Source organism: Pelmatolapia mariae, linkage group LG9 (genome assembly GCF_036321145.2).
Source record: "Pelmatolapia mariae isolate MD_Pm_ZW linkage group LG9, Pm_UMD_F_2, whole genome shotgun sequence".
In the NCBI taxonomy this organism is placed as follows: Eukaryota; Metazoa; Chordata; class Actinopteri; order Cichliformes; family Cichlidae; genus Pelmatolapia; species Pelmatolapia mariae.
Genome location: NC_086235.1, coordinates 4,864,295 through 4,878,641, shown reverse-complemented (window position 1 = coordinate 4,878,641; position 14,347 = coordinate 4,864,295). Strand labels below are relative to the sequence as shown.

The window sequence follows — 14,347 nt, the reverse complement described above, 5'->3', positions numbered from 1 at the left end:
GTGGGAGAGGTTGGTGTCCTTTCTTTTCCAACACTGTACAACACACATACACAGTATATTTAGCCACCCTGATGTTTCTGATTGTGTTTTTAGTTCAATTGTTGTCATCATTGTGCCTGTCTTTGCTAGATGCTGTAAATGTGTAGTACATGTGTGCCGCATATGTGTTATAGGCACAGTCAGTGCTAGCATGAATAGATCATTCTTGCTAGCTTGGAAGTTGTGGTGGGCTGAGCTAACCCTCTTCCCTGCTGTTTGTATTTGGTTGTAGGAGCTGGAGCGGGCAAGTTAATTACTTGGAGGCCTTTGTTTCTTTTTACCTTTCATTGTCAGACACAACATAACATACCTTCATACCGTGTACATTATAACATACCTATAATAGATCCATATTTTGTAATATATCTATATTACTGCCAAAGCACTTTCTGGATGGATGCAAACTGCATTTCGTTGCCTTGTACTTGTAACATGTGCAATGACAATAAAGTTGAATTCTAATTCTAACAACGCAGGAACACACCGGTCACATATAGATGTGATTTACAGTATGTTTTGGGTTTTTAAAACCTTTTTTGCATGCATGTTTGATTTATATTACTATTCCCACAGCTTGTATCTTGGCTGTGTTTTTGTATTTTATAGCTTAGTCAATATGGTGCATACCTGCCAAAGAGATTACAGATGGAGATTAGCTAGGAGCTAAATCTGGTACAAGGCATTTTACTGCTGTGTGATCAGTGATTTTGTGCAGGCTCTGTAACATGCAAAAGAACAAACAAAGAATGAAAATAAAGTTATCCACCAGGCTGCTGTCAGCCTGGTTAAGCTTAACATTGAGTCTTTTTTCAAATTAAACATTAATCTGTGCTCTACAGCAGAAAACACAGAAAAGACAGTAGAGCTGCGAGTGCTAATATACATGTACGATACTTTTTTTGCAGTTTTTAGAAATGCGCTTGTTCAGCATGTGGCTCAAATATAACGAAGATCCAAACCCCAAATGACTTTAATTTAAATGACTTCAAACATGCATGTGTAGGCTTATCATTCAAATCTGATAAAAAACCGTTTGAAACACTGGTGTTTTAATCCAAAAATCAAGTTTACAAAGATTTTATTGGTTTAAAGTTAATATTGTTTGTCTTGTCTTTATATAATAGTTTTTACTTTAATTACATTCCTTATATTTTCTCATTAAATGACCAGAAATTAGAATTTTTTAATACTGGAAGAACAAACACAAACAAAAACATACTAACACTGAAATGTCTGAGTTTCCCCGCATCCCCTGAATGCCGCACCTGCTCCACAAAGTCGCCTCCCTATAAGGACTACAATCATGGCCTCGCAAAACAATTACAGCTGCTTTCCTACAGCTGTCACGCATGCGCAAAGGTGGGTTTTAGTTGCCATATGACACATTTTAATTATGCATTCGTGATACAGAAGAATAATTCTGACATTTAGCTTCCTGCCCTTTAATGTGTGTATGTGAAGGTTATGCAAAGAATTCAAATGGCTCCTCTGACTTGCATTTGACTCATTCTAATGAAACATTATAAAAATAACCACAGTCCTCGGGTTCACTGTGTCTGTGCTTCTCGTTGTGCTGTGATCGTTCTTCATGATGGTGTTTTCCAACAGGAAGCTGAATGGTCTCCAGTCACCTTTCCTCTGTGTGCAGTGTGGTGGTCAGTCATCACCGTTTACCCACCCTGTGCACCGCCACAGCCTCTGAAACAGGCAGAACACGACCTCTGCTGGCATGGGAGGAAACACAAGCTTGGATTCTAGCAAGGAAGCATCCTCATGAGAGTCAAAGGGAAGGTGAATCCTCCCCGACCATGGCCGCTGATGCTCCTGCTTCACTTTTATCAGTAAATCCTGAGACGCAGGAGCTAAATTAAAGCTTCAGGTGTCACTGATTCTTTACATGTGTGCATACACAGATATATAAAGTTTTACAAAATCTAAAGAAACAATCTCCCTCTCACCTCCAGGTGGTGTTGTGTGTGTCTTCTCTAAGCTTGTATCAACTACCACCTGACAATTTGAGTTTTTTATGTTTCTATAGCAGCCAGATGTTGGAGGTTTCTACTGCAGCTGGAGGCTGGAGCTGCAGGTAACTGAAACTGTTTCTTTATAAAAGAGTTAAAAAAATTCTAAATAGAAATCAACACTGGCCAGATTCAGCAACCAGGGGCTCCACCCCAGACCGCTGCCTGATCCACAAAGCACCAAACCCCTACGACCTCTCCTGTGGGTAGAAATCAGAAATCCAGACATGCCTCAAACACCTCGTAGGTGAGGCATTCCCGGTCTTACCTCTGAAATGTCATTGGAGGCAGTTTCAGAGTCATGGAATAACACCGGAAAAACTTTACGATCTTCATCTTGAAGATGAGTTTTTCTAAATGTCAAAGAGCACGAGCGCTGCTTTCCACACTGAGCTGTGATGCAGAGAGAGAAACTAACTGCTTTAACATTTATTGTAAATATTAAGTGAACATATTTTTATTGTTATTGCGTCACCACTTATGACTGCCTCTCCTCTGTGCTGCGGTGTGGCCACAGCCCGTTTATGTCAGTTCTGCTCTGTTGTGTTTGAATTATGTAAGAGTGGCGTGAAGTGTTCACAGGCCACACCTCACAGTCGGTCAGAAGTGAAACGACTGTCAGAATTAAGAAGTGTTACGTGAAGTCTGTTTGTTGTAGCAAACGTTTTTATTTCCGGTGTTTGCAGCTTGAACACACGGACTCGGTCTGTTGGACACATGGCTGCAGATTTAATGAAAACTTCAAATAAAATAAAAACAAAGGTAAAGAAAATACAACAAAATCCTACATAGAAAAATGAATCTAACCAAACACATTCAACAGGTGAAAGACTGGAGTACCTGTGAGCAGTGAAACACCTTCTCTCTGTGTGTTAGCACACAACCTGGCCTGATTCAAGATGGCGCCGCGGATGGCAGCCTCGGTACTGCGCTCTCTCGCACTTTTCTTGTTTTTGTTTATTTTCTGCGCTTTTGGTCACTCAGACCACATCACTTTCTCCAGAGATGAACTGCTAAACATCAGGCAGTCGTCTCACTATAGTTCTTATCCATTTTTCACAAACCCGGAAAGTTTTTTGGAGATTTTAGTTGGAGGCGCAGCAGCTCTCTGTGGCTCCTGGAGGAGACGCAGACGGGGGACCCGCGCTGGTGCACTGGTGAAACTACGTCGGCGAGGATTCCGCACGGCACTCCCCTCCATTCACCTCGCGAATCTCCGCTCTCTTCCAAACAAAGTCGACGAATTACTGCTCTTAAACCGGACTAACAAGGACTTTGCACGCTCTGCTGCCCTCTGCTTCACTGAAACCTGGCTCAGTGAGCGTGTCCCAGACGCTGTCTTAAATCTGCCGGGCTTCCAACTTCACCGGGCGGACCGCGAAACGGAGCTCTCAGGGAAAACAAAGGGTGGTGGAGTCTGCTTCTACATTAATGAAGGTTGGTGTACTGATGTCACAGTGTTACAGAAACACTGCAGCCCACACTTGGAAAGTCTTTTCATCAATTGTAAACCGTTTTATTCACCGCGGGAGTTTTCTTCCTTCATGCTGGTCGGAGTTTACATCCCTCCTCAGGCCAACGCGAACAACGCACTGTGCGAGCTGGCTGACCAGATCACCACCCTGGAGAGGAAATTCCCGGACTCCTTTACAATTATCCTTGGGGATTTTAACAGAGCAAACCTCAACCACGAACTCCCTAAATACAGACAGCATATAGACTGCCCCACCAGGGACAACATCATACTGGATCACTGCTACACCACTCTAAAAGATGCCTATCGCTCTGTGCCCCGGGCAGCTTTGGGACATTCTGATCACTGCATGGTCCATCTTATTCCAGTTTATAGGCAAAAACTCAAACGTGCCAAACCTGTAGTCAAAACTGTGAAGAAGTGGACTAACGCAGCAAAGCAGGAACTACAGGACTGTTTTGACTGCACTGATTGGACTGTTTTTGAAGCTGCATCTGATAACCTGGATGAGCTCACGGACACTGTGACATCATACATCAGTTTTTGTGAAGACGTGTGTGTGCCAACAAAGACCTTTTGCACATACAACAACAATAAACCATGGTTCACTCCTAAACTCCAAAATCTTCGTAAGGCCAAGGAGGACGCCTACAGAAGTGGTGACAGGGCCCTGTACAAGCAGGCCAGGAACACACTGACCAAGGAGATCAAAGCAGCTAAAAGGGTCTACTCTCAGAAGCTGGAAGAACGGCTCTCAGCCAACGACCCTGCGTCAGTGTGGAGGGGCCTGCAGGAAATCACCAGCTACAGACGCCCCCCACCCACTGTTGAAGCAAACAAAGACCTGGCCAACGAGCTAAATACATTCTACTGCAGGTTTGAGACGGACAGACTCCCACGCCTCATCCTCCCCTCCCCAGAGACACTGCTTCAGACAATGACCCCCAACACACCTTCCACTTCTCCCCCCTTCACCCTCCCCCTCCCCAATCCAGTCTCAACGACAACCCCCACCCTCCCCAATCCAGACCCAACGACCACCACCACCCTTCCCATTTCAGACTCAACGACCGCCACCACCCTCTCCAATCCAGACTCAACGACCTCCATCACACCTCCCACCCCCCTTTCCTCCTCCCTGGAACTCAGAATACACACTGAGGATGTGAGCCGACTATTTCAGAAACAGAAGCCCAGGAAAGCCCCCGGACCAGACGGTGTTTCACCCTCCTGCCTCAAGACCTGTGCTGAACAGCTGGCTCCCATCTTCACTCACATCTTCAACAGATCCCTGGAGCTGTGTGAAGTTCCATCCTGCTTCAAACGCTCCACCATCATCCCTGTTCCCAAGAAACCTACCATCACAGGACTGAATGACTACAGACCTGTCGCCTTGACGTCTGTGGTCATGAAATCCTTCGAACGACTGGTGTTAGCCCATCTGAAGGACATTACAGGCCACCAGCTGGACCCTCTGCAGTTTGCCTACCGGGCAAACAGGTCGGTGGATGATGCAGTGAATATGGGGCTGCATTACATCCTGCAACACCTCGACCGCCCGGGAACTTATGCCAGGATCCTGTTTGTGGACTTTAGTTCGGCTTTTAACACCATCGTGCCTGAACTTCTCTCTTCCAAACTCTCCCAGCTCAGCGTGTCTCCAGCTACCTGTCAGTGGATCACCAGCTTCCTGACAGACAGAAAGCAACAAGTGAGGCTGGGGGAGATCACCTCTGAAACTCGGTCCCTCAGTACTGGTGCCCCTCAAGGATGTGTCCTCTCACCACTACTGTTCTCCCTCTACACTAATGACTGCACCTCCAAGAACTCGGCTGTTAAACTCCTAAAGTTTGCAGATGACACCACCGTCATTGGCCTCATTCAGGATGGTGATGAGTCTGCATACCGGCAGGAAGTTGAGCGGCTGGTACTCTGGTGCAGTCAGCACAATCTGGAGCTGAACACTCTTAAAACTGTAGAGATGACAGTGGACTTCAGGAGACACCCCCCAACTCTGCCCCCCCTCATCATATCAGACAGCCCTGTGTCGACTGTGGAGATCTTCAAGTTCCTGGGTACCACCATCTCCCAGGACCTGAAGTGGGAGACCAACATCAACTCCATCCTCAAAAAGACCCAGCAGAGGATGTACTTCCTGAGACAACTGGGGAAGTACAGTCTTCCACAGGAGCTGCTGATCCAGTTCTACACTGCAGTCATTGAGTCTGTCCTGTGCTCCTCCATCACAGTCTGGTATGGTGCAGCCACTAAACAGGACAGGAGCAGACTGCAGCGGACTGTACGGGCAGCAGAAAGGATCATCGGTGCCCCCCTGCCCTCCATCCAGGATCTGTACCTCTCAAGAACCAGGAAACGGGCAGGGAAAATCGTCACAGACCCCTCACACCCTGGACACAGACTTTTTGACCTGCTGCCCTCTGGCAGACGGTACAGAAGCCTGCAAACCAAGACCACCCGACACAGGAACACTTTCTTTCCCCTCGCCATCTCCCTCCTAAACAGTTGACCTGTCACACTGCTTCCCACTGCCAGACTGCAACTGCACCTTATGTACATTCTGTAGTATTCATTCCACCTCATTTCATTTCTGTATTTTATGTACATAAGTTTAGTTATTTATAGTTGGTTCACACAGCTTTGTGTATGTATGTGTATGCATGCGTAATGTACATATAGGTGTGTGTGTGTGTGTGTGTGTGTGTGTGTGTGTGTGTGTTTTTACATTGCTGTGCTTGAGAGCCACCATCTACCGGAACCAAATTCCTTGTATTTGTCTGCACATATACTTGGCCAATAAACACGATTCTGATTCTGATTCTGATTCTGAACTGTTTATATTTATCACATTCAGGCCAGAGATGGTTGCATAGTTTGAGCTGCACATATAAGATTCCCCTGAGCTCCATGTTACTGACGTGATGGCTGAAACCTCGGAGGAAGATGTTTGAATCATCGACCTGTTAATAAAGTTATTTTCTATTTAAACTTGGATAAAAAGTATGTTTTCATTTGACCACAAAGCTACTCACAGAACTTTGAAACGCCTAAACAACCATAATCAAACCACTATATGACAACAACGATGACATACGTGAGCTCTGATATTTGTTTTTTCATCTGTAAATATTTCACTAAAAGTACTTATTTAAAGTTTGCTCCTTAAATATGTGATTTTAATGTTTCAGCTGCAGCGAGGAGTCGAGGCAGAAGGAGACGCTCAGCTCGTCAGGACGGACGTTTCCTCCAACACCGGCTTCTTCATCTGAAACGACATCGAGAGAAAAGTAACAGAGAAAAGTATTTTCTCTCTGAAATCTTCAGTCCGCTGCTGTGTGCTGTGATCGTACTGATATAACAACAATAATGACCTGCTGGATGCTCAGAGTTTAAACGAGCTCAGGCAGTTTTAACTTTCACTGGTGGAAGCAGCAAAGAGCTGCGTTCACTGACGACAGTTTTCAGAAGTGTTTCTGATCTCTGAGCGAGCTCCACCACAGAATCAGCTGTTTTTAATGCAGTGATGGCTGAGAGCCCGGGCACCACCAACAGAGAATTGTCAAAGTATTTTAATGATATTATGAACCGCAGATGATAATTAACTACACTCACTACTTCATTAGGTGGCAGCTCAGTGTTTATTTCTACTCAACTGCTTATTGCCAATCACACGAGAACTTCAGTGGATTTAAATTCAAACTGAGCATCAGAACGAGGAAGAAAGATGATTTCAGGATTTCAGAAACTGCTCATCTTCCCATACAACCATCGTTGAGATTTACTGAGAAGGATGGTCCAACAAACCATCTGGGGTTCTCTGAGTGAAAATGCCATGTTAGTAACTCAAATAATCACTCGCTGCAGGTCTGCAGAGGAGCATCTTTGGATGCTCAACACGTCGAACGTTGAAGCAGCTTACCAGAGCATTGTTGCTAACCTTGTCCATCCCCGTATGACTCAGTCTACTCGTCTTCCCGCAGGATAATGCACCACGTCACAAAGCTCAGATCAGCTCTAATAACTGGTTTCTTGAACATGACAAAGAGTTGCCTGTAATCTGGACTAGACTACAGACTGAGCAGGAGATTCACACCATGGACGTCCAGATAACAAATCTGTGTGATGCTTTCATGTCAATAAGGACAGATGAACGTTTCCTTCTCATTGTTAATCTGTGCTATGAAGAACTGAAGCAGCTCTGAAGGCAAACAGACGTCTAAGCTGATAAAATGAGCGAGTGTATCAATCAGGGAGCGTTTGTTCACACTTTTAAACATGTTACTGGTGTCAAAGTCAAAAGAACAACAGATTAAAAAACAATATAATTCTAAAGATCTTTGAGATCACATCTTACAGACGTCTCAGTGTCATGTTATCTCAGCAGAGCAGTTTGCTCTCTGATCGCAGGCTTAGTCCCAGCTCTTGGTTTGTATAAGTAAAGCCGAGCCTTTCTGAGTTTAATGTGCTTTACTTCTATTGTTTCCAGTTAAACATGAACTTTGACTACTTTGTAAATCCACTTCAAAGCTTTTATAAGAATTGAAGCGGATCGCCAAGTAATTTAACTTGAATGTTTTAGTTTGTTTTTCTTCTCTGCATTTCAGGAAGTTTCCTGTTTTGTGAGACGGCGGTGCCTTTGAATCCCATGTGGGATGGGCCAGGTGTTCAACATGACAAACAAATAAGAAAATCAGCCGTCAGACCGGTTTCTGCTTCTTCTTTGCCAGCATCATTTCCTGCTGCTGCTTCGAGCGTACTTCCTCCAGACTCATGCAGCCACCTGTTAGCGCACAAACAAACAGTCAGCGAAAAAAACAACTTTAAATATAACAATTACATCCGCAGGTTCAGCCTCCTCACCAACACTGCTGGGGTTAATGGAAACGTACGCCATCGCTCGGCTCAGCCGCAGTTCCTCTAAAGCGGCGAGCTCCGCCTCCGCCTCTGCTCAGCCAATCAGACATCACAAAACAATTATCAACAGCAAAAACGATGATTTAAACAGCTCTGAGACAATGCTGATGAAATACGACTCACTTTTCTGGATCTCTCTTCTCTTCTTGGGATTTGGGGGGATGACGGTGAAAGCTTTGTTACTGGAACAGGAAACACAAACTGTGGTTTACGCTCTTTATTTCACTTTCCACCACTTTTTAAACACAAACACAGAATATGAGAAGAAAAAGTGAAAAGAAAAGAAAAACTGAATCTCAAATCTGCTGATCAAGTAATAACATTTTATAAACCACTGGCTGCAGACACGCTTCAGAAATCTCTTATCAAACATAAACTCTGATAAAACTACAGAAACAAATCTGCTTCTCTTCTGATAGATGGGAGGGTTCACGCCACAGTTCTGGCTGCGCTGGATTGTGGTCAGGTTGTTTATGTAGTCGCAGCCACAACCAGGCCGAGCATAAAGGCTCGAGTTCTCTCAGCCACCGAAACATTTCAACAGGATGCCACACCCGACATTCACATTTTTTTCATTTAAGCAGAAAAAAACTAAAGTGTGAAGGGGCCGGCCACGCAGACGCACCTGCTCAGGGTGGTAAAGGGAGAGAACTAAACAAAGAAATGAAGCCCTGAAAACAAAACAAACCACCAGGACCTTCATCCTGAAAGGAAAGCAAAATAAAGTCCCACTGAGGGGGAGCAGGAATCTGAAGATGCTACAGCCCAGCCTCCTTTAAGCAGGGGCAGGACCATCATCCGTTACTCCACCAGGTGCACCTGAGAGCGAGGGAGGAGAGGGTGGAGGGGAAAGGAAAACACAGGGGAAGGGTGTGTAATGATCCGCTTCTTCATCCACCTACTATTCTTTCCTCCCTCCTCACTGAAGGAGGGAGAAAGCCGGATGGTCTTTGTTAGTGAACAGAAATAAGCAGCACAGCATGATTTTTATTTGTGAAATTATTCTCTGATCTTTGATTACATTTAAACTCATATTTCATCATTTACTGGAATATTTTAAGGTGTATTTATGTATTTGTGCACACATTTTTATCATGTGCCTGTGTATTTTATCTCCTTCTGCTCTTCAACTGTACGGCTGTGTTGCAGGCAGGATATGGACCCAAATTCAGGACTCAGGAAAGCAGGAGTGAAGATCTGACAGACTCTAGGACCTGAGGGCGAGGAAAACCACAACCACAAGGGACGACTCAATAAAGGACAAGAGGACACTGAGACGTTTTCTACAAACACAGGATAACGAGGGGATGAGTAACAGAACGACTGTGTGGGAAGTTAAACTAACCTATAGAGACAAAGGACATTACCCGCCAAATTAAAACAGGAAGAGCAACAACAACAGGAAAAAACATGAGTAATTCAACACAAAGAGACAAACAGCCAGACACGGAAACACAACGGAGGCGGGAACAAAACATAAGCCAAAGTGAAACCAAGAGCAGAACTAGAGCTGAAACTAAAACCAAACAAGGAAATAAAAAACCCAAACACCGGACTGAAATGATCCCAAAGAGAGAACCTGTTTAACTAAAGGATTAAATAATAAAAAATAAAACATAAAACATCAGCTGCAGCTCTAATCTGAGCCCCTTTGGAATGAAATGAATTTCTCCAAGCATGACCTGAGGAAGCTAATTTCCTTCCTATCTGTGTCCTGCTCTCTTTGTACGCTGTCTTGATGGATTTTTTTAATTCCTAAATTGCCTCTAAAGGAAAGAGAAACGAGGAGCAAGAGGAGGCTGCAGGAGGTGCTACAATCAAAGATGCACAGATGTGGTACGCAGCTGGAAAACAGTGGGAGGGACCCTACAAATGAGGTGTTACCTTGAATTTAGAAGCTGTTATATTTAAGCTGATGGGAGAAAAAGATGAAAACAAATGTGTGAATTTTTTTAATCCAGAAAGAAAAGAAACAAACTCCTGTGGAGATGTTGGGAACGTTTCCGGGAGCCTGCAAGGTGTAAAAATAGCATATTTGAACAACTCGAGTCTTATTTGTTCTTCAAATCTAAACCCCAAATCTGACACCCGGCACACTGTGTGCTGCTGTGACTCTGACATGCAGCAGTTCACCTGCAGCACTGTCGTGCCAGTTGGTGGTAAAACATGCAGGGATTAACCTGCTGCACCAGATGGCTACGTGAAACTTTATACTGCAGGACTACACGTGAACGTCTTCCCCTCCAAACACTGACCTGCATGCAGCCTCGGAGAGAGAAACTCAAACATTCAGCGTACACAAGCAGCTATTTTAAATCTGAGGGGAGATTAATTGTCCTGATTCAATAAATAAAAACTTCCAGATTCATACTAAATTATTTCTACTATCTCAGAATTTATAAAAAAGAATGAGAAAAAAGAAAAAGTAGAACTGTAAAACAAAAGTTATGCAAACATCCAAATGTTTTTCCAAAGACAGCAGATATCTCTAAAGGCTATAAGACAACATACTACAAAATCTATGTTTCTATCTTTAACATGAAACAGTCATAAAACAGAAAAAATGGGCATTAAATATAAAACAATACATATGAATGCACTCATATCACATAATTCACAGTCCCACCTCCTCAAGTCTCAGTTTTTACCCCATCTTAGTCCCGCCCACCAAAGATGCGAGAGAAGTCGTCGAGGTAACAGAAAAAAAATGATACTTCCTGCCTTCAGAGTCTCAGTGTGAAGCAGTTAAATATAATATGTTTGGCACAGCTGCGCTACAGCCCGATTTTATGACCTCATATGGAGGATGGAGCAATCCTGACATATTTTTATTAAATTTACAACATCACTCACTGTGACAAGATAATCTCCACTGAAGGCTGGCTCTCACAGGGACTCAGTCCCCACTGACTGCCACGTCCAGCTTTACAGCAGAGAGAAGCTTCGATGGATAATTTCCTTTTTCATTTACACTGTGCAGGTGATTTTTGTCACTAATGCAATTCACTGAACTGGATCTGTGGACTGTGTTGGTGCTGCTGTTGTCTTTTAAAGCATAAATAAACACAATTACCTTACAAATAATCTGCTTTTGTGTTTGGTTCAGACCATAATCTGAGTTTAATGAATGATAAGTATTTTTGCTTGGATATATTTGGCTGATATCAGTGTTTATGCATTTCTATTACAAATATGCTCGTTTCTCAAAAGCTTGACAAAAGTCCAAGAGCTTCAAATATAATAAAAGAAAAAAATCAGGCTTCCCAACTTCCTGTCCCTTCCTGCATGGTAAATAATTTCTTAACGTTTTTAATAGGAGACGCTAAAATATCAAATACTATAGTTCCATATTTTGATTTTTACAGTTTCTGACGCTGCTTTTCTGTGAGCATTAGTGATGTCACAGACTTCTGATAGCGTCACTTTCAACACGCACAACCAGCTGCTTCTTATGAAAAAAAATCTATTTTTATTTCTCTTCCTATCTGCTGTTTTCAAAATAAACCGGCAGCCCTTTGTGGCTTTAGTCAAATGCATCCATTCAATCATTCATTAGCTCATTTTCCTTAACTTCACTCCAAACATAATGGTTTGGAAATGGGTGCCTGCTTACATCTTTTCTATACAGTCTACGTCTAAATCTGCAGCATCCACTCTGTGGAGGGATTGAACATTATTTTGAGCATAAAAACATTTTTCCTGTGCTGTTTTTACTACAGTCAGTAGGATATTTTAAATTGTGCTTTATTTGTCTTTATTGTAGTCTATTTAATTTTATTCAGCTACTTCTATCTATGTTTGTTGTGTTTAACTTTATTTTTAGATGCTGTGATGAGTATTACAGTAACAATAATAATAAAGGTGTTTCTCATATCTATTCTCCCTTCACTGCTGTTTGTGAGTGATGTTACAGCTGGATTCACGTGGTCCACTGGGTGTCCACGAGGCCCCTCTGACGTATCTCACCTGTGGCTTGTTGCGTACTTGGCCTCAGCTCGCACTGTCCTCTCCTCTCTTTGATATTTGGGCTCCACGGCGGCATGATCGGCCCTCCTGCAGTCCCGGTTCGCTTTGGAGCAGTTCAGTGGAGGTTTGGGGGCAGTGGAGGTGGACCTGGTTCTCCTCTCGCTCCCTGGTTTGGAGGGTGACCCCTGCGGCCCGCCGGTCGGTCTCTGGCACCGCTCAGGCTGCGGGTTTCTCGGACAGCTGGAGGCGCGGCTTTTGCGCACAGCGGGAACTCGGAGCTCACTTTGCGCCTCTTTGGCCGCTTTGGGTCTCTCCTGGGTTTTCCTCGTTGTATCGACTGGTTTAGGCTTGATGACTTTAGTTCCTGGCATCTTTACCTCATTGGGATGTTTCTGTATCCGGTCTCGAAGGTTGGAAGGGACCCTTCATCATCATCATTTTCTTCTTCCTCGTGTGTTTAAACAGCATGAACATTAAAATCTCCACTTTTCCTTCACTGGTGAACCGGTTGCTATGGCGCGCATGCCTTAGCAACCCCTGAGTCAAGGCTGACAGACTGCAGGAAAATTTCTAGTTCATTATTTCAAAATAAAAGCGCCGCAAAAACGCTCCTAACGGGAAAAATGTCTTTAAGAGAAAAGAAGTCAAAATAATAAAATCTCTTTTACATATACAATATATATTTTATTTATTTCATGGCATAAATAACAGAAAGTGACTGAAAATAAACTAGCAAAAATGAAGATTGCACAGGGCTGTTGTTAATTACAGAAAGTAAAATTTGGTGCTTTCAAATCAGACCATTATCTATTCAGGACTTTGAGCTGTTCTTGATCAAATTTATCAGATATATTCTACAAAATCTGCTGCTTTCAAGAAAAAATAAAAGGCTTCATGTAGAAGACACCAAATAAGCAACCAAGTCACATAAAATTAATAGACGTACAGGGCAATTTACAAAGTTGAGCTTTTCAAATAAATGCCGAAAATGTATTTAAGAAAACATTCTTGATTTGTAGTTTAAAGAAACAGATGTGTCTGCATTTGTAACATGTCAGAGGGATACTGTTGTATTTTATTATAGGTTACTTAAACAGGGTTTTGCAAACTGCTGCATCTGTTTTATTTTTGCCTTTTTTTTTCTCCTCCAGCATAAAAAATGTCATCAAGAAGCAAATGTCAAACATAAAGTTCGTTTCTCATTTTATTTTGAAATCTGGATGGATTTCCGGTTTTACTCCCTTTCTGCTTTCGCTCGAGGCAGGTGCGGATTAAAGTCAGTGACGCAGCAGAGTATTTGTTGTCAGGTCAATCATCCGATTACTGACACGCGACACTCACAGGTCACATGACCACACATACCGGGAGCTTACGGGACACGCAGTGTAACTGGGAAGTTTTTTCCCGGCTGAATAAATGCAGACACCTAAATATTTGATCAGGATTACCGTGGATCCCTCCGTCCACACACTGATGCGTTACATGAAGAACGTGGTTTGTGTGTTGAATAAACAAAGACGTGTTTATAGGAAGTCATAATCCAACTAACAAAAGTTTTCATAAAGTGGTCACGATGCAGACTCAGAAACATGATCAGAATTATTTATGATTAATCTGGGAACAGGTTAGAAAGAGAGTGAGAGCGATTTTATCATTGTGAACAGTTTATGTCCTGCTGTGTGCTTTATGCAAAGTGTCTGTCAGTGACTCTCTCTAATGTCTGTGGCTGAAGAAGTGCATGTCGTGGGTGAGTCACTGAAACTTGGGAAAGCACACTTTGGCCCCCTTAGCTGAGCGTCATTTAAACACCACAGCCCACCTGAGCGTTGCTGCTGACTGTGTCCATCTGTTTATAACCACAGTGTACCATCTCCTCATGGCTGCTGCTAACGAGAACAGTGTCCAACCCTGGTAG

At 43.3% G+C, this 14,347-nt stretch overlaps 1 protein-coding gene across 1 annotated transcript; it reads right to left on the bottom strand.

The window, feature by feature from the left end:
- Positions 1 to 2,767: 2,767 nt before the first annotated feature.
- zgc:194621 (uncharacterized protein LOC795037 homolog) lies at positions 2,768 to 13,061 on the bottom strand. Its single transcript, XM_063484312.1, has 6 exons — positions 12,433 to 13,061; positions 8,590 to 8,648; positions 8,413 to 8,496; positions 8,256 to 8,332; positions 6,385 to 6,817; positions 2,768 to 2,944 (listed from the first exon to the last, which is right to left on the bottom strand). The coding sequence occupies exons 1-5, from the start codon at positions 12,801 to 12,803 to the stop codon at positions 6,773 to 6,775; spliced, it is 636 nt and encodes a 211-aa protein (XP_063340382.1). The 5' UTR covers positions 12,804 to 13,061; the 3' UTR covers positions 2,768 to 2,944; positions 6,385 to 6,772.
- Between the last annotated feature and the right edge of the window lie 1,286 nt (positions 13,062 to 14,347).

Coding starts and splice junctions, on each gene's coding strand:
- zgc:194621 (XM_063484312.1), bottom strand. CDS start 12,803: ATGCCAGGAACTAAAGTCATCAAGCCTAAACCAGTCGATACAACGAGG. Junction 8,649..12,432: donor AAGTACGCAACAAGCCACAG/GTGAGATACGTC, acceptor TTCCTGTTCCAG/TAACAAAGCTTTCACCGTCA. Junction 6,818..8,255: donor CAAAGAAGAAGCAGAAACCG/GTCTGACGGCTG, acceptor ATGTCGTTTCAG/ATGAAGAAGCCGGTGTTGGA.